The following is a 26,403-nucleotide window of genomic DNA, read 5'->3' on the forward strand; positions in this document are numbered from 1 at the left end:
ATATAATATAATTTATAATAATATAATATAATATAATATAATATAATATAATATATCATATAATATAATATGCTATAGGGCAATTAGAATTGTTAGGCCTATTAACTGGTCCATGCATGCATGCTATGCAAAGAACAGATTTACTGATCTGAGGAATGGCATAGCCTATAGTATATTTAGGCTACCATGCAGAAACACCAAGCACAGTGTTGTGGAAGGGCACAAATGTAAGCTACACGAGAGCAAAATATTTTCGTCTTTAATCTGGAGGGACTTCTTCATATCATATAGGCCTATCTGTGGAGGTCGCCGTCCAAATTCATGCGCAAAGTAGATAGCCTAAAGTCATTGCCAAGTTGGCCGGTCCTCGGACATGGATGTGGAATAACACCTCTTCTGGGATATTTGCTTATAAAAGTATCCACTAGAAAGCACACACAGATGTGGTAACTACAGAAGGGGCTATGACTTCCTTTCATTCCGTTTAATAGTGAGTTTAAAATGCAAACGGGCGAGACGGGCACCTGCGAAGGGACATGCAATGGGATGCTTTTGTGCAGTCTGGAAGGCTACTACTGCGCGTTTTTTTAAGAACGGTTTGACAGTCGGGAACAACAGCACAAGAAACATGGAGGAATATTAAGGTATGAAGACACAGGCAAATCAGAAAATAATTTAAACCAAACATTATTAATGTTTGTCTTATCACTGCGCTAATGAGACTTTCACAAGAGTAAGACAGACTGACATGTTTTCCTCTCGCTTTGGTCATTTTAATGACCACTACTACTAAGTATTGTAGTAATGACAGATCGCAAAACAGGTCAGTTGAGATGAACTTCGCTACTTTATTTTCACGTGAAGGTTTCCAGTGACATTTCGAAGCGCACGCTGATGTCCCGGTAGCTCGCTGTCACTCCTCTTCGCAAGACTAGCTCTAGGCCTATCAGATTCCTGGCTTGCGTGAGACACAGGTGACACGTGACACAGGTGCTTCATGGGTATTGTAGGCTCGCGAAATCGCATTGTATTGCTTTTGTAGCAAAGACGGTCCGAAGAAAAAAAACCTACAAAATGCGGTGCCTCATCATTCAGAATAGTAACGGACCCGCCAGAATGGCTAGTGAACCTTCGGTATCTACTAGCCAACGCCGACTTTCACCCGCATTTGGCTACCTGGCGTGTGTTAGTGTTAAGCCCTGGTGTGCTTGTGTATGCGAGTCTATAAGTGTATATTTTGAAGACTGTGTGTGTTGCTGTATGACTTATAGGTTCGTTGCGGACATTCTCACAGTTGTAGAGGAATGTGCCGAACACTGTGTGTGCGTGTCTGTATGCGCGTCTGTGTGTGTTGTGTGTAGTTACATGACTTACTTTGTTGTAGAGACTTACTTGGTTGCATGACTTACGTTGTTGTCGCGGATGCTCTCGCAGTTGTAGAGGATGGTGCCGAACACAGTGTGCGCGCGTGCGTGTCTGCGTGCGTTTGTGTCTATCTGCGTGCGTGTGGTTGCATGACTTACGTTGTTGTCGCGGATGCTCTCACAGTTGTACAAGAAGGTGCCGAACACAGTGTGCGCGTGCGTGTCTGCGTGCGTGTGTGTCTATCTGCGTGCGTGTGGTTGCATGACTTACGTTGTTGTCGCGGACGCTCTCGCAGTTGAAGAGGAAGGTGCCGAAGCGGCAGCTGAAGAGGTGGTCCAGGATGACCATCAGCAGACGCTCGTTAAACTCAAACGCCGTGGGGAACTGAAACACAGACACAGACACAGACACAGACCCACACACATACACACACACACACACACACACACACACACACACACACACACACACACACACACACACACACACACACACACACACACACACAGACACAGACACAGACACAGACCCACACACATGTCAACAGGTCAGTCATACTGTACTGGCGACAAAAATAGCATACAGTACATCAATGGCTCAGCAGCCAAATACAACAATGACCCCGTCATCTGTCTCTCTATCCGTTTGTGTGTCCTCCCGCAGTCTTTTGGGTCACCTGTGGGTGGTACCAATACACACATCAAGTGCATCTGGCATTGGGATAGGGGGCCAGGTTGCCATTTGCGATCGCTCTCATCTTTGTTTGCTAGATTATCAATAGGCGACATAGCAACCATCGTGGTGGTAGACCACTCGTCAACAGTGACAGCAACTGAGTCTCAGGTCACCGTGGACAACCGAACAAACACAGACAGGTCAAAGGTCGTTAACAATCAGCAGCACCTGCAGTTGCACTCTGGGTAAAAAAAATGCAGCATCCATCTGTCATTATGGACGTATGCGTCAACAACAATCCGAATGCTTTTAAAAAATAAGCAGAGCATGCGATTCACAGAAATGCACACTCATACTGGTCAACGTGTCGAACACTGCAGATCACACAATGGAGGAAACCCATGATCAATAACACTGATAATCAATAGCAATCGGAGTGCCATGATGTGGCCCTTGGTAGTTATGTATGAAAATGTACAAGTCCTAATAAATATATAAGGTTTCCCTCCTGAAGGTGCACAATAGAGGGGTTGACTAAACAGAACATGTATTTATATGAATTGACACCTTCACTGTCCTATCATCATTACATTTTGGGCTTACATGATGGTATGAATGTAGAGAGCACAATTAAACGCTAGGGATGGCACAAACCGCACCGAAAACCGAAACTTACAACTCACACACATACCGAACCGAACCGTGCAATCCGTCGCAAACCGCAATTCATGTACTGCCCAGAAAAATATGTAAAACAGAGATTCTAGGAGTATCTTATCCAGTCTCTCTGATTAAAACATTAGCGTATAAGACCAATCAGAGGATGACACAATTAAAATCACACCATTTTCACATTATAAGCCTATACAAACCATATGTAGGATATTTAGTGGTAAGTCCGATTCTATTAGCCAATTGAAAGAGGGCATTTGGAACGCTCAGACAGCGCATATCAGCTGACGACAGTTTAAGTGCAAGCGCAGGTTAGCACAAGAGGCAGTTCTCAGACACATGCAAAAGGTCAAATTCAACTTGCGCATCATCACGTTATAACTGCAGTTATATAAATATTGTTTAATATTCCCAGTACACCATTTATCATGAGCTAAAAAAAAGAACCGTAGAAAAACGAGAACCGTTACCTCGACACCGTGATATGAACCGAACCGTGAATTTTGTGAGCCGTACCACCCCAATTAAACGCTGTGTCAAGTTCTTTTTTTGACAATTCAAACTGAGGGTGTTGGATCGTATGATCAACGGCTGCGGAACCTTGGAGATGCAGAATGCACATATCACGTGGCAGTGAAGGAAAGGGCAACAAAACTACAGGCAACAAATACGGAGAGTAGTCTACGAAAGGCCCACGGATACCAGAGGCCTATGCTCAGAAGCTGGTTCAGGCGTATACCAGGTTGTCAAGAGGGGAATCATCTAACAGAAGAGTCTGGAGTTCTCATTTTCTTCTATTAGATGATTTAACCAGAGATTCTTTAAGTATAGAGATATGCCAACATAATAGGTTTCTATGGGCACCTAATGTGACCAGATTCCGGTCTGCCTAAAGGGGCGTGTCATAATGCTCCTAGCATTGAATAGAACAGTCCTCAGGTCTGCCTAGGTCTGCCTAAAGGGGGATTTCCCCCCCAATAATAGAACCAGGAAACAATGGGCCAATGGAACCTCTCTCTCTCTACTCTCTCTGATTTAACTCTTAGCTTAACCTGGTTTACTCCTGAAAACAGCTTCTTAGTATACCCCCCTCAGGTGGAGAACCGACATCATCGCAGTGAGAAGCCCGAGCCTGCCGTTTTTTTGTGCCCTCCATCCATTCACTGGCCTTGAAGTGTGCTACGCAAAATGCAGAGGCCACTCAAAAAAGCAGAGTGCGCCCTGCAGAGACTAATAAAGCTGGGTCAACTGAATTGAACAACAATCGAGCAGGAAAATAAATAAAAAAATAAAAAAATAATAATTTAAAAATAAATAAATAAATAAATAAATACCTTGGAGAGAGTTGAACAACAATCGGGCAGTAAAAATAAATAAATAAATAAATAAATAAATAAATAAATAAAGACCTTGAAGAGAGAGAAAGAGAGAGTAATCTCCAAAAGATGCTAAGAGGATAGGGATGCAGGCAGGCAGAAAGAAGGGAGAAGGGAGAGTACTGCAGAGTCAGCAGGAACAGCTAGAGCAGGGACGATGGCTGACAGCTTTGGCCAGGCCTGATACAGGACCCCCCCCCAGCACACTTTATACATAGAGCGTAAGGGGACCCAATTTGCCCCCCTCCCACCCCTGGGCCCCCCTCACTGTCAAGTTCCCTGAGCTGGTGTACAGGGTAGAGCTGGCTGTCTGGTAGTGCGTGTGTGCGTGCGTGCGTGCGTGCGTGCGTGCGTGCGTGCGTGCATGCCTGCCTGCGTGCTTGCCTGCGTGCGTGCCTGCGTGCGTGCCTGCGTGCCTGCCTGCCTGCGTGCGTGCCTGCGTGCATCTGTGGCCCAGGAGTGTGTTCTGCAAAACTCCTTCCTAGTGTAACTTCTACCGTATTAATGGTCTGTTTCTATTTACTATTTTGTGTGCAATTACATAGAACTCCCTCGCCTTACAGAGGTTCTACAAATATTTTACAATGTAATACAGTAAATTATTATTTACTCATTCAATTACAGAAGTATTTGATTTCTCGTAGAACCCGACTTATCCGTCCCCCAGTGTGATTTTAATGTTATGCAGTTTCACATGAAATATGACTTATAAAGACATCTTGGAAATTACATTTGCAATACAAATAAGCTATATTTTCAGGGAACCTAGCTAAGGTGGGGTCTGTTGTAAAGGCGGCCGCCTTCAATATAGGCCTTAAGTGCAGGGGGAAATCATGGACTTTATAGAATTTGAAGAGACCCTCGAATGAAGAGGCTTCCCCAATCCTGCTGTAGACCGATAGCATGCCATATGAAGATGCAAATGGCCATCTGATCAGCTGGATCAAGAGGGGTTCCGACCTACATTTATACTTTAAAACAACATGTAAAAACAAACAGAGACAGAGACAGCCACACAGACCTTTAATGACGTCAGCTGGTATCGAGCGCAGAGCTCGAGCTACAGTGAGTGGAGAGTACTGTATAGTTGTACAGCTGTATAAGTAGGCCAGCCAGCGTGTGTGTGTGTGTGTGTGTGTGTGTGTGTGTGTGTGTGTGTGTGTGTGTGTGTGTGTGTGTGTGTGTGTGTGTGTGTGTGTGTGTGTGTGTGTGTGTGTGTGTGTGTGTGTGTGTGTGTGCATGCATGCGGACCGCTAATAGTATTTATTTGAAGCCAGAGCGGACAACGTAATCCCCCACTACTTATGCAACCAATCAGGGAAGCTGAAACGGTAGGGGGACAAACGGGGTCAGCTGTCTCGGGCCCAAAGGAAGGGAAGGGGCACAGACTCGGGTTCTCATTACATAATGTGCATTGGGTGGGTGGGGGGCTCTTTCAAACGATTTTGCCCCAGGGCCCAGACAAAGTTGTCAGCGGCCCTGAACCCAATCCATGAGGTTCCACTGTCATACACGGTTTCGTAATGCATATTTTCCATAACAATACACAACACAAGACGTAACAATGCTTGGCTCAGCAGTTTTAGCTGTGCTTTTAGAGCAGGCAGTACTGTATATTGGCACTGATGCTTCTATCCCACAAAGCGCGTCAGTGCAAAGTGTGATGTTTCCTACAATGTCCATTATGTATGCATTACAAACTCCTGCTGTATGATCATCATTGACTAGCAATGGGGATTCCAGCAGTGAAACCATGTCTGAGAAAGAAAAAAAAAAATCTTCACAAATCCACTGTTTTGCCTTATATGCCTCTTTTCCACTGCCGCTTTTCTGGTAGGCCTACAGCTCGACACAGCATGACTCAGCCGCCACTTTGTTCTTTTCGAATAGGCACGACAGCTTAATCAAACAAACGTCAACAAAGTGCGCGGCTTGGCCCCCCGACAAGACGCTGAGAAACTTATTCATGCCTTTGTCACCAGTAGGATAGACTACTGCAATGCTCTTTTCTCTGGTCTCCCAAAAAAATTAATTGACAAATTGCAACTCATTCAAAATTCTGCGGCAAGAATCCTAACAAGAACCAGAATGAGAGAGCACATCTCTCCTGTCTTGGCAGACCTGCACTGGTTACCTGTCTCATACAGAATCGACTTTAAGATTCTGCTCACAGTATTTAAAGCATTAAATGGACTTGCCCCTAGCTATATCTCAGACATGCTCTCTTTTTATGCCCCTGCTCGAGCTCTCAGGTCCACTGATGCCAAGCTGCTAAGGACCCCCACCCCCCCGCAGAAGAAGATCGGCGACGCCGCGTTTGCCTGCTATGCGCCAAAGAGATGGAACACCCTCCCCATCGAGATCCGATCAGCCACCTCCGTCGACTCCTTTAAGAAGCAGCTGAAGACCCACCTCTTCATCCTTGCCAACTCCTAGCTGCCAAGACGTCATAGTGTCCCAGCCGCCGCAGCGCCCCTACTACTCGCAATCCAGCCCTGGCAGGGGGCTCCCCTAGGTGGCCGCTGGTCTCTGCCTGAGGTTTCTTCCTGACTACAGGGGGTCTTTTTTCTCAGACCTCACTGAGCTTTTTTTCCCCCTCACAAACTATGAATCAAGCGAAAGGGAGTTTTTCCTCACCCCTGATGCCACCAGGGGCCGCACCTGAGCGCCCAATCTCTGTGTGACTATCTATGACTTATGATAGGCCCAGCCACTATGGACCTTACACATCTAAGAATCCTGGTCCTAACCTACGTTGACCTTATGACTCTACATTCTCTGTCTATCTCTTCTTCCTCTGCCTTCCTGCTTTTTCTGCCTCTCCTCTATACCTCTCCTTTTAAATCTATCTCTCCTCTCCTTTTAAATCTATCTCTAACAATGTTTTTTCCCATTTGTTAAGCACTTTGAGTTACATGCCTTGTATGACACAGTGCTATACAAATACAATTATTATTATTATTAATCGCAAAAGCAAAAAGTGGCGGCCGGGTCGAGCTGTAGGCCTACCACAAAACCGGCAGTGGAAAAGAGGCATTAGAATCTTTATTGTGATAGGATAGTGAAGATGTTACAGGAAGTTGGTGGAGAGAGAGAGATTAGGGTTAGGGTTGGGAAACGACCCAGGCTGGACTTGAACCTGCGTACCCAAGTACATGGTAGGCTACGGGTGCTCTTCTCAGTGTGCCACATCAACCCCAAAAACAATGCTCCTGGGCTGCGGCTTCGTGACAGTGTTCTCAATTGGCTCCTCAAAATGTCATACATGTGCACAGTATGTGTTATGGTAGGGAAATGTAGTACATTAGAGCAGTGGTTCTTAACCTTTTTTACTTAACGCACCCCCTTTCCTGCGCCGAAGACAAGCCGCGCACCCACAACACAAACTTCCACACGTGTGTATGCACTAAAAAATCTTTTAAGAGATTAATTACAATGATTCTTTCTTGACACATTAATCAATACCTTAATGACTTAAAATGGGGACCATAACATGTTATAATTTGGTCTTAATTTGACCTAACTATAATGTTTGCAGGCATAATTTAGGTCACAACCTCAACACAAACAAAATTCTGCGCACCCCCTGGAATCTCAGGCGCACCCCCAGGGGGTGCCCGCACCCCAGGTTAAGAACCACTGCATTAGAGTTTTACAGTACACTTGTCACCAACACATCTCAGCCGTCCTTTGCTGGCCCTTCCCCGTCTCTCTCTCTCCCCCCACTCACTTCCTGTCACCACTTTCACCGTCCTATCATAAATAAAGTCAAAAAGACCACACAAAAAAGAAGAAAAAAAAAGAAAATGCAACGGAGACGTACCTGTTTGGTCATCTGCCACACACAGTCGATGAACTGTAGAAAGATGGGCGACCTGTCCTGGTCTGCATGGTTTTTGTCTCCGTGTCCAAGTCTCTGCAGAAAAACACATAACAGTGATAATTACACACAAACTTAACACACAACAACGCATTACCTTACATTACATCGTATTTGGCAAACACTTTTTAACCAAAGCGACTTACAATCCAGGACATAAATCATAGCCAACATCACTCGCAGATCATACAAAGTGCACAGGAAATATACAGAACAGCACAGATGGTAAGTAGGGTTGTTTTTTTTTATAGTGAAAGAAAGTGAAAGCCCATTGGGAAACTCCAACTCCCATTGTCATTGTGACACAGCACACAAGTGAACACTGCACACAACGAAATTGCATTTTATGCCTCACCCGTGCAAGGGGGCAGCCCTCAGTGGCGCCCCATGGGGAGCAGTGCGGTGGGACGGTACCATGCTCAGGGTACCTCAGTCATGGAGGAGGATGAGGGAAAGCACTGGTTGATTACTCCCCCCACCAACCTGGCGGTTCGGGAGTCGAACTGGCAACCTCTGGGATGCAAGTCTGACGCCCTAACCGCTCACCCATGACTGCCCTCATCTACCTACTCCTGTCTATTTTAGCCTGCTTCCAGCACGAGTTAATCGTGTTATGTTCTGTATTTTTTATTTTTATGCCATTTAATTTTATTCTATGCATCATCTATAACGTATCCATCTTGAATTAGACAATCACAAAACACATGCACAGCAACACTCACGCGTGTGCACCCACACACACACACAAACACACACACAGTCAAAAGGTCTACGTTGGGTGCAAATCCTCCAAAAAAGAAAATGTGCTTCTAAACTAGGGACTGACTAACTGACATGGTGTGCTGACACCAGTGATGGGCAACATGGATTCAGGAGATTTACAATCCTTTGCCACCAATTCCAAATAACCTGTTTTTCACCTATCCAATTGCCCCATGAGGAGAAGTAAAACCTAGCCTGGTTTTACCAGACCACAATAATTACTTCGTAATTTATTTTTGGTCTGGATCCTCGATGCCCTGGAGGCGCTTGGGTGGGAGGAGTGAGCTCGGCTCTGGTTTGAAATGAGTGTGTGTGTGTGTGTTTGAGAGAGAGAGTGATTATTATCAATGTCTTATTTAAATGTTTTTAGTCATACTGCACTTTCAAACTCCTGTGCTAACCCTGTTACATAGATTTTTGACAATAAAGTACACTTGAACTTGAACTTATATGGAACTGGACAGTCACTGAATCCAGGTTGCCCGTCACTAGTTGAAGAAGTATAGAGCAGCTGTGCACGGCTAAAACACAACACAAACATAAACACACAGATCAACTAAGCTTTCTGTGCATTTCAATTAGACCCATTCAAAGTCACTCCCTGCAGTACGCACATGGGGATTAATTCCTCCGGGATTAATACATGTTACTCTACTATACTATGGACATGCATGTTTGAAAATGTATAATGAAAAGAAAGAAAGGAGTCGCACACTGGAGCTGAATGCAAAATCAAAAACTGTATTAAACAAAGACGAAGAAAGTAAATAAAACCGACAGACACGGGACAAACGTTTCGGGTCTAGGCCATCATCAGTGTTCCCAGTGTGTATACGGGCATGAATATCCGCCCCCCCCCCCCCCCCAAAACACAAAACGTGAAATAAATTGCATTTAAAAGCGAAGACCCACATTTTGCAATAGAATGTGTTCATTCAGCTCTAACACCCACATTTTTAACAAAAAAACCAAATCTCTAGAGCCCTGAATGCAGAATATATGTCACTCCAGGCACCAAAGGTCAAACAGTGTATACGCAGCATCAGGCTAAAATGGGTTAAGCATAGATTGACGTGTGAAGGCAATTAATTTATTTGGAAATTCTACCTTCCGTCCCTTTAAAGTAACTAAACGCTGAAGCATGGCCTGACTGCGACACACATTTAAATCTCTGTATGCACTGAAAGGTCCCTTTTCCCTGCCTTAAGGCGGAAATGGCTTACTCAGCAAACCACGACTTTGCATGGGGATTTAGCTTCAATACAACAAAGGGGAAAAATCCATACATCTACCCTCTGGTCACCTGCAAGCTAAATCCTTTTTTTTGGCAAGAAAACAGCTCAGCAATTCAGACCTTAGCCACAGTCACTGAAGGGTGTGGGCATGATTTTACATCAATAAATATCAATGAATTGCGTTACATTTTGCAGGACCTTTAATCCAAGGCGATTTACAACAGAGGACATAATTAACAACATACAATGTGTGGGGGGGGAATGCAGAACACACTGCCATAGTACTAGTAGCATAGCCACTGCAATGTTCACATGCACATGAGTAGGGTTAGCTTGACATTGTTGCACATTCCCTCATTAAGAATTTGGCCAACATGCCCTGGCCGCAGCTCAAGCGGTTGGGACATTGACTCTTATGCTGGGGGCCCGGGTTCGAATCCCGCCCGACTGTTTCTAAATTTCTATAGCAATTTAAGTTGTTCCCAGACTGAAACAATCTCTAAACCTAACCTGTCAGTAAAGAACGTTTTCCACTTGGTGACTACCAAGAACGAAAAAATGCTGGGGAACCTTGGTGTTTAAGGCATAGGCAAAATGATTTTCTGATTTTGTGGTTGCAAACCTGATAAACCCACTCACATATGCACACACGAAAACACATGTGCACATTCACAGAGTGCAACCTTCAACTGTAAACATAACAATGCGAACTTGTGTCTGCAGCTGATCCACCTCTCTCTCAGACACACACACGCACGCACACGCACACACACGCACACACACACAAACTTGTGTCTGAAGCCGATCCACCCTTCTCTCACGTTCACACAAACACACAGAGCATACAACCTACCGATGCGAACTTGTGTCTGAAGCCGATCCACCCTTCTCTCACACTCACACACAGCATATAACCTACCGATGCGAACTTGTGTCCGAAGCTGATCCACCCCTCTCTCACACACACACACACACGACACACTCACACCCGCACCCGCACCCGCACCGGTAACATACCGATGCGAACTTGTGTCCGAAGCTGATCCACTCCTTCTCCAGCAGCACCTGGAAGCCCCTGAGGGTGCGGTAGTGGCTGTCCAGCATCAGCATGGCCAGCGAGGTCAGCTGCGCCGTGCGGTCCCAGCCGTCACTGCAGTGCACCACCACCGAGTTGCCCGAAGACACCTTGTCCGCCACCTGGATGGCCCCTGAGAGCACCAGCTACACAGGACAAGATGGAAAGAACCAGTTAACGTTGTGGTACCCAAGTGGTGGAACAGTCTCTAAGAGGCAGCAAGACTAAGCACATCTCTTGCAGCCTTCAAGAAACAACTAAAGACATTCCTCTTTCGAGAGAATCTACTAGACTAATGCTTGAACTGGCCTTGCCCCAGGGCAGACTCCTGACATGATGTTTAGTTTAGTTTGTGAGTGTGTGTTTGTGTGTGTGTGTACTCGTTATTTCCTCTTTATTAAAAAAAAAAAAAAAAACTAACCCCTCTTTGCAATTGCACTTGTTGTTCTGTATATCTCCTGTGCACTTTGTATTTGCTTGTGATGTTGGCTTGATTATGTCCTCTTTTGAAAGTGGCTTTGGTTATAAAGCTTCAGCCAAATGCAATGTAATGTAATGTAATGTAATGTTACAATTACTGTCATTTCCGGCCTCTAAGCTGCATCTCAATATAAGCCCCACCCACTAAAATGAACAAAAAAAATTGCGCATACAGGTAAGGATAGACCGATATGTCGGCCGAAATTTCTGTTTTTTTAAGTGTATTGTATCGGCCGATACACGTGTGGTTTTGGCCAATACGCAATATTTATTATTATTTTATGTTATTCTGGTTTTTTAAAAGCACCAAGACACTTTATTTTCATATTACTTGATTTTTATACATTGCTTGATTGTTAGAGTGGGTGTTTAAATGTTACACGTTCTACCTCTATTTGATAATGTTAAATAAATGTTTATTTTTAACTTGAGACCTGGAATATTTGTCTTTTTAAAAAAACTTTAGGTAACACTTTATTTTAGGGATACATCTATTAGCACTAATACATACAATGTGCCTGTGTAAGTAACTTGTAAGGCATGTACAAAGCAAAATCAAACATTTGTTAGGCATGTATTCGCAAATGTCTTGTTCATGCACAATAAGGGATTTATTACCAATTTAACCTTAGTAAGGACCAAGAAGGCCTTAGCGTTTGCTTAGCAAGATTGCATGCCTTACAAGTAACTTATTCAGGCATTAGCATTGTATGCATTAGTGCTAATAGATGTATCCCTAAAATAAAGTGTTACCAAACTTTTTTTAACCATATCGGCATCAAATAAGGAAATAGGGTATCGGCCAAGGGTGATGGAAAAAAAATCGGTATTGCATCGCCCATTAAAAAACCCGTATCGGTCGACTCCTACATACAGGTATATAGGCTGCACCTCTTAATAAGCCGCCAGTGTCCACATTGTAACATTGGGCTATTGACAAAACATTAGTTCTGGAGCAAACTCTGTTCACTTTGTGCTCGTCACATGTAAAAATCTATACATTAGAAAAACGTATCGGCTTATAGGCCGGAAAATTACGATACATTTACATTACACTTAGCCTACACTAAAAGCGACTTCAGAGTTATGAGGGGAGGTGAGAGGAGAGAAAGAGAGGAGAGAGGGATGAGAGGTGTAGGGCCCACGGTAGCACCAGCTAAATCAGAAAGAAGACAGAGGTTAGGAGAGAGAGAGAGAGAGAGAGAGAGAGAGAGAGAGAGAGAGAGAGAGAGAGAGAGAGAGAGAGAGAGAGAGAGAGACTCATATGACCACTTGATACCACACAATGGAGAGAAAGACAGAGGAGAGGAGAGAGAGAGCTGATCACACCAGCTTGGAGAGGTCACTGAATAAAGGGGTGGTGGGTGGCCGATAACCAGTCAACTGACGCCAAAAAAGGGAGAGAAAGAGAAGACAGAGGGATGAGAAGATAAAAGGAAGAGGTGGAGGGCCCAAATAGCCCCAGAGAGAGAAATGGAGAGAGAGAGAGAGAGAGAGAGAGAGAGAGAGAGAGAGAGAGAGAGAGAGAGAGAGAGAGAGAGAGAGAGAGAGAGAGAGAGACTGATAGAACCAATTAAATGATGCCACACAATGGAGAGACAGAGAGAAGAGAAGAGATAGACTGATAGCATCAGCTAAGAGAGGACACTGAATAGAGAGGTGGGTGATAACACTAGCTAGGCAAGGAGAGAGAGAGAGAGAGAGAGAGAGAGAGAGAGAGAGAGAGAGAGAGAGAGAGAGAGAGAGAGAGAGAGAGAGAGAGAGAGAGAGAGAGAGAGAGAGAGAGAGAGAAGGAGAGAGAAGGAGAGAGAAGGAGAGAGATGGGGTTGAAAGGCAGATAAGGGATGGAGAGGTAGGACCAGCCCTAAGAAGGTGAAAATGTGAAAGCCTTTCATTCAATTCAGTCTACAGAACCATTAAATGTGAGGGGGAGGATGCTTGCGAAGAAAGTCAATAATTGGATCTTTTCAAAGCCCTTGCCATCTATCTTAGCAGGCGGGAAAAATGTAGGGTGTGTGGATAGAGAGGATGTGGATGGCAAAGAAAAAGAAAATGGCTACTTGTCCGTTTCACTGACTAATCATTCATTCCTTCATTCACTCATCCGTTCTTATTCAGTATACTTGACACACATTCATAAACTAAACACATCTGTCAAAGATTAGGGCTTCAACGATACACTCAACTCACGTTTTGGTTCGTTTCGCGATTTCTGACCTACGGTTCGATACACTCCACGATTTCTGAAATGTATCTCCATTGAAGTTTGGAAACACTATCACATCAAATCACAAGGTTGTTTTCTGGACTAATGGGTAACAAAACTTTGAAAGGGTGTATCACGATACTGCCTCCTTGTATCACGATACAGTATCGTGACTCTGTGTATCACGATTTCTCGGTTCGATACAATATCATTACAGCCCTATCAAAGATGGTAATGCATCGCTGTTGGCCTGAAATATACTGCCGTCTATTTGGCCAACACTAATTGAGTTTGCTTCATCGCTCTTCTACGAGGACAAAAGAGAACATTACATTTTTGGCGACACGTCTTTGTGTGACTGACTGAACAGGTGAAGGTCATTACGGCCATACAAAAGGCCAAGAGCAGTAACTAAATATTTTGTCAAAATTGAGTTTAGACTGAAAATGGTCTTCATTCCACCTCCTTCATCTTGTGACAAAGTCTTATAGTCCAAACTACAATATAGAAAAAGAAAAAAGGTCGCACCATGCACAAGTTTCTTTATTACACAGACGGAAGGCAAGAGGAAGGCAGAGCGCCGAAACGCGCCTGTGCACAAAAAATAAAGAATAAAGAAAAAAATTGATGCAAGGTGCGCCCCCCCCCCTCCCTTTTTCTTAGATTCTAAGTATTCATTTGGGACAGCACCCTTAAAGGAAGAAAAAAACTGTTGGGTGACGCCTGCTCCAACCCTTAGTCCAAACTACAATATCCAACCTAATACCAAGGCTTTGAAGGCATTTTTCTCAGTTTCAATATTGGAGTAGTAGTTACTGCACTTTGCCGTTGCAGGGCAGATTAAGGTAACTGCAGAACAGAGAGGTACCGCAGGGCCTTTCTTCCCTCTGCAGTCAGACTATATAATAACACTAAGTCCCTGCGGTAGCCTTGGGGATGATGATGATGATGATGGTGATGGTGATGATGATGATGATGATGTTGATGGTGGTGGTGGTGGTAGTGATGGTCTTTTTATCTTTTTAACTTTTTAACTTACTTATTTATTATTGTCCTAGCACCCTCTCCTCCATTTTATGAAGCTGCTAATGCACTTTTTACAATGCACTTTCACTTTTACTAATGTACTTGTTGTTGTGGTTTTTAACAGAGACATTTACATTTTCCCCTAACATCTTTTTTAATTATTTATCCTGTGTTGTTGTATGTACACTGTCTACTGTCTCTGCACAATCTGTATGTTACTGCTGCAACAAATGAATTTCCCCATGGCGGGATTATTAAAGGCATACTTACTTACTTACTTAAGAATGGAACTATGGCCTCAGTAACATGGAACATTTAATTCCAAATGAACTCCATTTCATAAAACTTAGTTTTGCTTTGAAAACATCATGCAAACCCTTCCCAAATCTGAATTAAGTTCCTACACCCAAAAAAGGCGAGAGAGAGAGAGAGAGAGAGAGAGAGAGAGATAGAGATAGAGATAGAGATAGAGATAGAGATAGAGAGAGAGAGAGAGAGAGAGAGGAGAGAGAGAGATAGCGAGAGGCACAACACAGAGGCGTGTGTACAGTTAATATAGTGTTTCTCAACGGGGGCAGTACAGCCCCCCCAGGGGGCATTGGGCAGCTCTAGGGGGGTGTTGAGAAGGATACAACTTAGAAGGGGTGGTGCTTAGTTGCCATTGGGGTGCATTAATCCACTTCATTTTTTTAATACTAACGGAAGCGTTGTCAGGCTTATGATGAGGTCAAGGGGGCGTTAGGGGGCGTTGGAAGGCTTGTGATGAGGTCAAAAAAGGGATGCTTGATCAAAAAAGGTTGAGAACCACTGAGTTAGTACCTTGATGTGCTCGAGCCAGTGCGTGGACTCCAGACTGGAGAGCCAGTGGGCCTCCTCCACGTTGGGGTAGACGATGTCCTTGAGCTTCTTGAGGGACTCGCGCATCACGTGGATGTTGTGGATGTCCAGGAAGACCAGCTCCGCGTTCTGGTAGGCGTCGTCCCCCTCGTAGCCCCCGCCCGTCGCCTGCAGAGGACGTAGAAGGGAAGACAAGTGTTTAGTAAAGTAGTGGTTCCCAACCAGGGGTACGTGTACCACTAGGGGTACGCGAGCACACTGCAGGGGGTACTTGGAAAAAAAATATTTTAACAAATGCATGGAGCATAGTCACACTGCAATAGAAAAAGGGATGTAAAATGTTAGGGGGTACTCATGGCACAATGAAAAGGCTTAGGGGGTACACGAGACAAAAAAGGTTGGGAAACGCTGTAGTAAAGGCAGGGCTCGAGTTATAGGGGGATGAGGGTGGATGCCACCCCCCTCCCCTACAATGAAAATGGTCAAAAATCATCCCCCTCAATGAAAATAGTCAAAAATCATCCCCCTCTAAAACAGGCCTCCCTTCTTACATATTGTGATAAAATTGCACTTTTAACAACTACATTTCTTGGGGGAGAAACCCCCGAACCCACATTAATCAGAATCCATCTCTGACCATTTTCCTGGTTTGATTTCACAGCTCAACCACTGAGCAAAGGGATTGTTCCAGGTGCTTCTGTTTTGTCATCTGGTGCATCGACGGGAGACAGACATACAGTATCATCTTAAATGGAGAGAAGACACCAGAGCAGCACAGACGCAAACTAACGTTTCCATGGATGTACTGTAGCATCTTCAAGATGGAACATCCATCGAAATATCAGTCCCTATGTTGTGCACTTAATTAAAAGAAGAAAAGAATCAAATCTGTGCTGCTCCGCTGTCTTCTCACAAGCGTTTAGTACTTCATTACAGGATTGGAAGAAATTAAAAGATGTTTATTATCACATACAGACCTATACATTTTTATCACCAGCCAGTATAGCTAGTAGATGTTAATTTTATTAATATACACTAACCACCAGTCAAAGCGGCTAATACGTTGTCTTTTCTACCAGACAAAAGGAGATTACACCAGCATTTGGTTATTTGGCGGATGTTTATTTAGACCCCTGCTCATTCATTCATGAGCAATAAAAATCAAGTCAAGTCAAATTAATTAATACTTTGTCCTGGTGGGGCAATTGTCTTGCAGTAGTAGCATGCACGCATACTACAAACACACAAATACTGTACACACATTTCCACATATAGAGGTCAAGTCATTGCAGTGATGATTTTACAGTGATTGATCTGATACAAACAAACATATGCACGTTTCCACGGAACATTTTCTTAAGATTTTCGAATAATAATTAGTGTTATCGGGTGGGAAGGAGGGAGAGAGCGAGCAAGCCAGACGGTTCAATAGGTCAACAGAGCAAAGATGCAACTGAGGAACGTATAGTACTTCCCTACTAACTTACAAGCCAACACACCCACAGCAGTCCATGCTGCTGACATTCAGCTACTTGCAAACACGCATAACCAAGTCTGCCGCTTGCAGCACAGCTGTGGTATTGGCCAGTAGATAGAGACAAGCAGAGGCGAAGGGGTTAAAGGGACACTGTGTGAGATTTTTAGTTGTTTATTTCCTGAATTCATGCTGCCCATTCACTAATGTTACTTTTTTCACGAATACTTATCACCAGCATCAAATTCTAAGTATTCAAATTTATGACTGGAAAAATTGCACTTTTCATACATGAAAAGGGGGATCTTCTCCATGGTCCGCCATTTAGAATTTTCAAAAATAGCCATCTTTAGCTGCGCAAATGACTGTACTTGGACCATACTAGAAAATATTTGTTTATTACTTAGTAAACTTTCATGTAAAGATCAAATTGGGCAATAGGCAGCCCAGTTTCAATGAGCAGCATAGTTGCAGTACCTTTTTTGACCATTTCCTGCACAGTGTCCCTTTAAATATGCCAAAAGGACATGAACGAGACCCTGCACTTGTTTTGCACAAAAAACTCCAATAACGCTCTATTGCTTAGATTCAACACACACCCACACAGACAGACGCACACCCACACACACTGGTGTTAGCACCGTGTTTGCAGTCCCCAAAAGATAGGCGTCATATGGCACGATACGAAATATACAATGCAAAAAAAAATGCAACCTTAAGCAATAAGTAGCAAAGCGCTAAGTGACAACAGGCTTTCCATTGCTTCCATGCGACTGTTACTGTAAAAACACCATAGCCAACTTGTGCAAACTTTTCATTTCGCGTTTACAGTCAAGCTCTGGTCAGTTGTGTTTGTAGCACACACACGGTGCTTCTCTCAGCCTGCAGTGCTCGAGACGTACTGCAGTAGCACTCTACATCCTGTTACCTCTGCCGACAGCAGGCAAAACCCACACACCTACAGACATGACACAGGAAAGAACAAAACAGAACAGAACAGAACAGAACAGAGGAGAGGAGAGAAAAGAGAAAACCCTATCTGAAGCCCTCATGTCACTGAAATGGAAATGTTCAAAAGACAGAGACTAGAGTTTAGATTCTCTGCCCGCGCCCGAAGCAACCCAACCCGACCCGGTATTTTCCACCACTATCCTCGGGTCGGATCGGACCGGGCCGCGGGCGTGATCAATTTTTGTTTTGTTTTTTTAACTAGGCTATTAGCTTAGGGCCTTATTGGTACAGGCAACATTATGTAGGATAATAATTAGACTAAATATTCTAAACACTATTCTTTATGTGAAGCCTAAGTTGCACAAGTCAGACTACGAAACTGCAAAAGGCAACATGCACAGTTTTCCTCCACTGTCAAGCGTAAAACTGCTGTGCTGAATTGACTGGCGCGCGCGTGGGTGTGTGTCAAGGCTCGACACTGACGGGCGCCAGGGCGCCTATAAATCGACTTTGGCGAGTAACAAACTGATTCTTACAGGCATTTGGCCATGATTTAAAAAAAAAGAGTTTAGCCAGAGATTTCGCTGTACTCTTGTGAGCCTTCAGGCACTCGCATGTCTCCCGTGTCAGAACTCTGTAGATGCTCCGCCTCCACTTGCGTTCTGACCACTGACAATTCTCCGGTTTAAATAAGTTGACCATCAACTGACAAGTGACGCAAAATCTATATTTTGCAATCTGCCTTTACAATCCAGTAGAGGTCATCATCAAAATGACCAGAAAAAGGACAGAAGTATACGACATGAGAAAAGTAAAGAAGTTTGAGATCATTTTACAGCATGAAGACGATATACAAACGGACAAGTCAATATGTAACCTAATGTTCCGCTTATTGTCGGCCGTTTTTTATTCACCTGGATGCTTTTAAACACACATATGCTACACATGTCGTCCTTGTTGCATTGTTTATCAAGTTAAATGTTAACAAGTTTCTTTGGTTCACTTCAAACAGCTTAAAACTGTAGTTGACAACGTCTATAACGGTCCACAATATTAAGAAATGGTCGGGCTTAAATCGGTCTCGGGCTCATAATTTACAGTTAATGTGCCGGAGGGGGGCGGGCCCGGCCGGGTTTGATTCTTTGGGCCCGATCTAAGCTCTAACAGAGACATGGACACAGGACACAGACGCAGACACAGGGGCTTGGCAATTAGCTTCGTAAAATCTGACTTTTTTGCCAGATATTGATAAATTAATTGTCAAATGTGTTAAGTAGTAAGCTTGAATTATTACTTTGTGTCCAAATTTGACCAGGTAGGATGTTCTTATTTCACCAGCATTTGGCTGGTATTTTATCTAAGGTGTTAGCTAGTTTGTGAAGCCTCTTCTCAAACAGAGAGATACTCGTCATAACGAAAGCAGCACTGTTCATCTGCACAACCTTTGCAATGCTTGTGTAATCTGTATTATGCCCCCTACACATTGTATGTTACTGATTATGTATTATGCCCCCTACACATTGTATGTCACTGATTATGTCCTTTAATAATATATTTGACTCTAATTTCCATCACTGACACAGACACACACACACAAACGAGCGCGAGAGAGCGAGAGAGCGTGCACACGCGAGAGAGAGAGAGAGAGAGAGAGAGAGAAAGAGAAAGAGAGAGAGAGAGAGAGAGAGAGACAGAGAAATGGAGAAGTATATAAATAGAGAGATGCAGAAACACTATTGAGCGCTCCATAAAAGGTGCGTCTGCGTGGTTCTGACCACTGACCCATGGTAAAAGGTGTGTGTGTCAGTGGGTGCGTGTGTGTGTGTGGCTCTGACCCTCTTTGCAACTGCACTGTCGTTAGGCCTAGTGTCAAAGATGGTGAGGTTGGGCGTGTTGTCGGCCTCGCGGATGTTTGTGTGTGTGTGTGTATGTGTGTCTGTATGTTTATGTTTATTTGTGTGTGTGTGTGTGTGTGTGTGTGTGTGTGTGTGTGTGTGTGTGTGTGTGTGTGTGTGTGTGTGTGTGTGTGTGTGAGCGGCTCTGACCCTCTTTTCAACTGCGCTGTCATTAGGCCTAGCCTCAAAGATGGTGAGCTTGGGCATGCTGTTGGCCTCGCGGATGTGTGAGTGTGTGAGTGTGTGTGTGTGCGCTGGCGCGTGCGTTGACGTTAGGCCTGGCGTCGAAGATGGTGAACTTGGTGGTGCCGTTGGCCTGTGTGTGTGTGTGTGTGTGTGTGTGTGTGTGTGTGTGTGTTCTGACCTTGTTTGCGACTGCGTTGACGTTCGGCCTGGCGTCGAAGATGGTCAGCTTGGTGGTGCCGTTGGCCTCTCGGATCATCTCCAAGTAGCGCTCGTCGTCCTTGTTGCGCTTCCCGCTCATGCCCACCAGGGGCTGGCTGCAGCGCACGATCACCGCCCCGTTCTCCTTGTGGATCCACGATAACACCTGCAGAGAGAGACAGTAACCAGTCATTACCTCCGCCACGGAAGTTATGTTTTCTGTCTGTCTGTGTCTGTCTGTGTGTCTGTCTGTGTGTCTGTGTCTGTCTGTCTGTGTGTCTGTGTCTGTCTGTCTGTGTGTCTGTGTGTCTGTCTGTGTGTCTGTGTGTCTGTGTGTCTGTGTGTCTGTGTGTCTGTGTGTCTGTGTGTCTGTGTGTCTGTGTGTCTGTCTGTCTGTCTGTCTGTCTGTCTGTCTGTCTGTCTGTCTGTCTGTCTGTCTGTCTGTCTGTCTGTCTGTCTGTGTCTGTCTGTCGCGTTGGTGTGTCTGTCCGTCTGTCCGTCTGTCTGTCTGTCCGTCTGTGTCCGTCTGTGTCCGTCTGTGTCTGTCTGTGTCTGTCTGTGTCTGTCTGTGTCTGTCTGTGTCTGTCTGTCTGTCTGTCTGTCTCTGTCTGTCTCTGTCTGTCTGTCTGTCACGATAATACCTGCAGAGAGAGCGAGTGACTGAGTCATTCATTCATTCGTTCATTCAGTCACAGTACTCTAGAAAACACTGACCATCCGTTGATTGGATGATCATTACCTGGTTGCCCTTGGGAACACTATAAGACATTTGCTACATTAACATGAGACATTTAATTCGGAATTTATTATGAATAAGTATTTTTGGAAAAAAGGTTTGCACACTTCTTTTTATTCATTCATTCAATGGCAAGCATGATGACGTTTCGACCTCTCGGTCTTCCTCAGAAAAGACCGAAAGGTCGAAACGGAATGAATGAATAAAAAGAAGAAAAAAATGCAAAGGAGCGTGCAAACCTTTTTTCCAAAAATACATAATTTTTTTTTTATTCAGCACCAGGGATTGTGCACAAGTAACTCTCTACAAGTTTATTTCAAGTTTACTAAACCTTAATTCGGCTTTGAAAACGTAATGTAAAAACTTCGCAATTCTGAACAAAATGAAAGATCAAAGTAAATTCGACAGAACTATTTAATTCGGAATGATTACTTCGAAATTAAAACGTCATGTAAATGTAGCAATTGCTAAAAAGACGTTGGTCAAACATTTGTCGGGCAAAAACGCTTTCGCTTTTTTGAGTATCTGCACACGACTTGCCCTTTCATTGCCATTGGCCCACCAGGAGGTAGTTTGTTAGAAGGTTTAAACAAAAAGTAGTGAATAGATTTTGATGAAATTATCGAGATGGATCAGAGATGGTCAAACTTTGTTTTTGGACTAATAAAGATAACTTTCTGTAATCACTGATTTTTTTGCCTTGTTTGTTTGTTTATTTATTGAGATGCAGTAAACATCTGGGTGGCCTTGCGGACACACAATGGCACCTGCAAGCTTTTATTTATTTATTTGTGGGTTTTTTTTGTTTATTGTGAAGAGGTGGGGTAACAGATTATAAAGTTCAAGCTTCTTTTAAAGGTCAAGTTACAAAGCTTAGCTTAATTGATTGGCTATTGTCTCTTCCAAATTACCTTTTAAAAAAATCTTTTTATTTTTAAACAGCGGCTTTCAACCACTTTCATCACAGTCAATTCTGCTGTATTCCTCCAAATACATTCCGCGGACAGAATTTGAATTAGAACGTCATGCCTCTGATGTTTTCCTCCCATGCATCTTTAAAACAGTTCAGACTGTGAACCACTTTGTAGTAGTGTAGTGGATTTCTGTTTACATTAATATGTTGATGAGTCTTAACACTTTTATGATTTCAGATTTGAATCTCATGCCCTTGATCAAGGCATCCATCCCCAAATTCCTCCAGGGGTACCAAAACCTGAACTCAATTTAGTTACTGCAAACATAAAATACTGTATATAGTTACTGCATTTTGCCTTTGTAGGGCAGTAATAACATCATAAAATCTGCCCTCTACTCACGGGGATGCGGCAGCGGGATCGGAAGGTGGCCACTTTCTGAAGGTCGTCCTCGGTGGCCTTGAAGGGCACCACCAGGATGGTGGGGTACGTGTCGCACAGTTTGTAGTCCTCGTTGAGGAAGGAGATACGCCATTTGTCAGTAGGAAGGCCCTGCCAATCACATAGTGGATAGATCGTGGAGTCAGACAGGAAAGGTGTTACTGAAAGCTACTGTATCACCCAGCGCTCATGTCAATCATGGGTAAGCAGTTAGGGCGTCAGACTTGCATCCCAGAGGTTGCCGGTTCGACTCCCGACCCGCCAGGTTGGTGGGGGGAGTAATCAACCAGTGCTCTCCCCCATCCTCCTCCATGACTGAGGTACCCTGAGCATGGTACCGTCCCACTGCACTGCTCCCCATGGGGCGCCACTGAGGGCTGCCCCCTTGCACGGGTGAGGCATAAATGCAATTTCGTTGTGTGCAGTGTGCAGTGTTCACTTTTATGCTGTGGAGTGCTGTTTCACAATGACAATTGGAGTTGGAGTTTCCCAATGGGCTTTCACTTTCACTTTTCAAGTCAAGTCGGCTCTATTATGAATTTCTTTACATGCGCTGGTCATACAAAGAATTGAAATTACGTTCCTTACTTTCCCGTGCAGGCATAGACATACTTTAAATAACGACGTAGGCATACTTAAGACATGGACATAGTGGAACTAAATGAGTTGTACATTACATGATTTTGGAATCCCCCCTCCCCTGTCCTGGCTGACCAGGGGTTCTGTAAGCATCTCACCTGCCTCCTGAACTCCTCCATGGGTTTGTAAACGTGCCAGCCGTTTTCATCAAACTTCTCCTGACTCAGGAAGGCAAACAGTTGCTACAGGCAGACAGACAGGCAGGAGAGAAGACATGGAGAGAGAGACAGGGTCAAATGTAAGTAAACAACCCCCCCCCCCAAAATAAAAAAATAAAAAAAATAAAAAAGGCAGGCAGGATGCAAAGGTACTTATCTTTAATGTACAGTACTTTAATGTAACTGCTAGTTCATATTCGAATTTAAAAGACTTAAAACCACTGCCGACATGTTTCGGCCACCCACAGGCCTTCATACTGGCAAAACTGACACAAACTTCATAGACAAAAGATGCAAACACAAAAAAACTGTACAGGCCAACAAGGCAGATGAGCAAACATACAGCCATTACATAACATATAACATTTAGTCAACATTTTTTTTATCCTTAAGCACCTTGCAACAGAGGAGATAAAGAACAGCAATGAAATGCGTGGGGAGCAACATGCACGGTAACCCTTGAACGGGTGAGGCATAAACGCAATTTCGTTGTGTGCAGTTTGCAGTGTTCACTTGTGTGCTGTGGGAGTGCCATGTCACAATGACAATGGGAATTGGAGTTTCCCACTTGGGCTCTCCCTTTTTCAACACGGAGCATGCATGGCTTAGGCCAGGGGTTCCCAACCTTTTTTAACTCGGGGCCCACTCGAAATTGTCAAAAATGTTTGGGGCCTACCTCTGACCCAATTAAGAATAAAACTCAAATAAATCAACAGCAACACACACCAAAATATGATTATTATTTTTGGAAAATGATTTCAAGGCCCACTTGGAATACCTTCAGGGCCCACCAGTGGGCCCCGGCCCATAGGTTGAGAATCGCTAGCTTAGGCACTGGGATGCACGCACAAGAGGAAGTGGAACACTACAGTAGGCCCAACAATCAAATACGTGAAAACGTGACCATATTTAGTTATTTAGCAAACGCACAACACAACAAACACACACACAGGATGAGGATGACTTGCTAAGGGAACTGAAATGTCATTGCAACACAGTCGCATCCTTAAATAGTCACCTCGACGCACGGCTGTCATCTTGGTCTTTAACAAGGAGCACCACAGATGAATACAATGTTATGTATGTTTTTCTGCATTGGTCTATCCCAACTCACAGAATGTCTTTTTGCACAATTACCTTTTTTACATTTATTATCTCTACTTTTTTATTTTATTTTCCCCACCCTGATGACTATTCCTGTGTTATTTGTGTCTTGAAATGTCCATGTGGGCTTTTGTGTATTTGTGTATTTATGTAAGCTACTGGATACCTGAATTTCCCCCTGGGGATCAATAAAGTTACTCTACTCTACTCTACTCTACTCTACATGCCCAAACGTGCTCATCCACAAATAGACACGACAACATCATCAGTAGGTTTGATTTTTTTTTGCATGCTTGTAGACCATCAGATGTACACATGCATATCTACTAAGAGACAAGACAAGAAAGCTCAAACACATGCACTACATTATAGTTGTGCTAAACCTAATAAAAAACACCCCCTGGACCGCATCATAAGCTTCCCAACGCCCCTTTGACCTCATCCTAAGCTTGCCAAAGCCCTCCTTAGTACTAAAAAATAAAACAAACTAATGCCCCTCAATGGTTACTAAGTACCGCCCCCTCTCAGCTGCACCCTTCTCATAGCTCCCCAAGGGGCCCCCCAACACCCCCTGGGGGGCTGTAGAGTCCCTGTTGAGAAACACTGCGCTACATAAAAGAAAACATAGAGTATAAACACACGTTTTTGAAGGAACTTACCAGGCCATGGGACTGAGGAAAAGCGTATCGGAAGAGGATTTCGAAGATGTCTCTTCGACTGTGACCCTCCTGTTTCAGAGCGAACCGCAAGTTCCTCATGTCCTGCACCACACACACACACACATTATAAAATGGGAAGTGAAAGAATATCTCAAATATAGGTCTGCTTTGTGTGTGTGTGTGTGTGCGTGTGTGCGTGTGTGTGTGTGTGTGTGTGTGTGTGTGTGTGTGTGTGTGTGTGTGTGTGTGTGTGTGTGTGTGTGTGTGTGTGTGTGTGTGTGTGTTGAGAACCGCTGCATTAGGCCAACCCCTCCCATGATGAGGTCATGCAAGGACTGGTGTGATTCGGCCTTAAGAGTCATTCAGATGGTCCCACATTATACTCCAAGGTGTGAGATTGCCTGTAACTACTTTTTTTGAGCCAAGATGACCTGGGCCAAAGAAAAATAAGAGTTTGGTTCCGGTTGGTTGTCAGGTTTGGTCATGGGTCGGTCGGATTTTTTTTTTTTTTTCCAATTTTTTTTTTTTCAATTTTTTTTTTAATGTCCGACCCACCCAACCCTCCATATGCGCCAGATTTCGTCATAAACTTTGTTGAACAATGCCAATGACGATAGTGGAGTGTGGCCTGCTAAAGCTACAATGAAATATAATAAGTATTATATAAGTATAAGTATAAGTATGAGCCAAGATACTGACCGTCACCGAAATGAGGATATGATCATACAGCCTACCGTTTCTGGCAATACCTGTCCAGCTGCCAGTTGCCTGACACTGCTATTTTAGCTCCTGTAGGCTATGTCCCGTTTTCTTTTTTTTTTAAATTCCGTCCCATCATCGGTTGTAGACCATATTTTCCTTGGGATGAAGGTTCTGGCTTGGAAACATTCTATGTAGGCCTACACACTTTTTTGTTTTACGCGAGGATGTAGACGCCTGAGGCGATATGAATGTTGATGAAGGGTGATCGAGGGACAACATCGTCATTGCCATTAAATCATTATTGTAGGCAACTGTAGTAGTCCTATGTCTTCATCGAACAGTCGTAGGCTATTTGTGGCGACATCATCGTTAATTTCTATTTCATTATTTGGAGGAGGCGCGGAGAGTGAGACAGTGACAGATGCCCTGCTGCTGCGCGATGGTGGAGGGACAAGCAGAGAGAGAGAGAGAGAATAACGGGCTCGGGCCAACGGACTTCTTGGTTAACTCTTGGTCTCTCGTATTAACTTATTTTACAATTACAAGCTATTGATACAGTGCTACTTTAGAATTGCTGTAAGGAGTTATGCATCTCGTCCAACATGCAGCGTGACTGAATGGAAGCCCTTTTCTAATACGACGAGACAATATCAATACATTCAAAAATCGTGGATACTCATAATGTTTTCTGTGTGTTGCATTTCGAGGCGGGTGGTCAGGCTGTGTCCGTGTCGGGTGTTGAGGTAAGGCGATTGAC

At 44.0% G+C, this 26,403-nt stretch overlaps 1 protein-coding gene across 3 annotated transcripts in view; it reads right to left on the bottom strand.

Moving 5' to 3' along the window:
- The window catches only part of mtm1 (myotubularin 1), a 68,888-nt gene that overhangs the window by 11,292 nt on the left and 31,193 nt on the right, over positions 1–26,403 (bottom strand). For all 3 annotated transcript variants that reach the window (XM_063186665.1, XM_063186663.1, XM_063186664.1), the window contains exons 6-13: positions 24,945–25,046; positions 23,122–23,205; positions 22,346–22,495; positions 20,274–20,459; positions 15,572–15,757; positions 10,983–11,186; positions 7,912–8,004; positions 1,636–1,749 (exon numbers count right to left, since the gene is read on the bottom strand). In XM_063186665.1, coding sequence (XP_063042735.1) covers positions 1,636–1,749; positions 7,912–8,004; positions 10,983–11,186; positions 15,572–15,757; positions 20,274–20,459; positions 22,346–22,495; positions 23,122–23,205; positions 24,945–25,046 — 1,119 coding nt within the window. The remainder of the gene's footprint in view (positions 1–1,635; positions 1,750–7,911; positions 8,005–10,982; positions 11,187–15,571; positions 15,758–20,273; positions 20,460–22,345; positions 22,496–23,121; positions 23,206–24,944; positions 25,047–26,403) is intronic.

Source organism: Engraulis encrasicolus, chromosome 21 (assembly GCF_034702125.1).
Source record: "Engraulis encrasicolus isolate BLACKSEA-1 chromosome 21, IST_EnEncr_1.0, whole genome shotgun sequence".
NCBI lineage: Eukaryota > Metazoa > Chordata > Actinopteri > Clupeiformes > Engraulidae > Engraulis > Engraulis encrasicolus.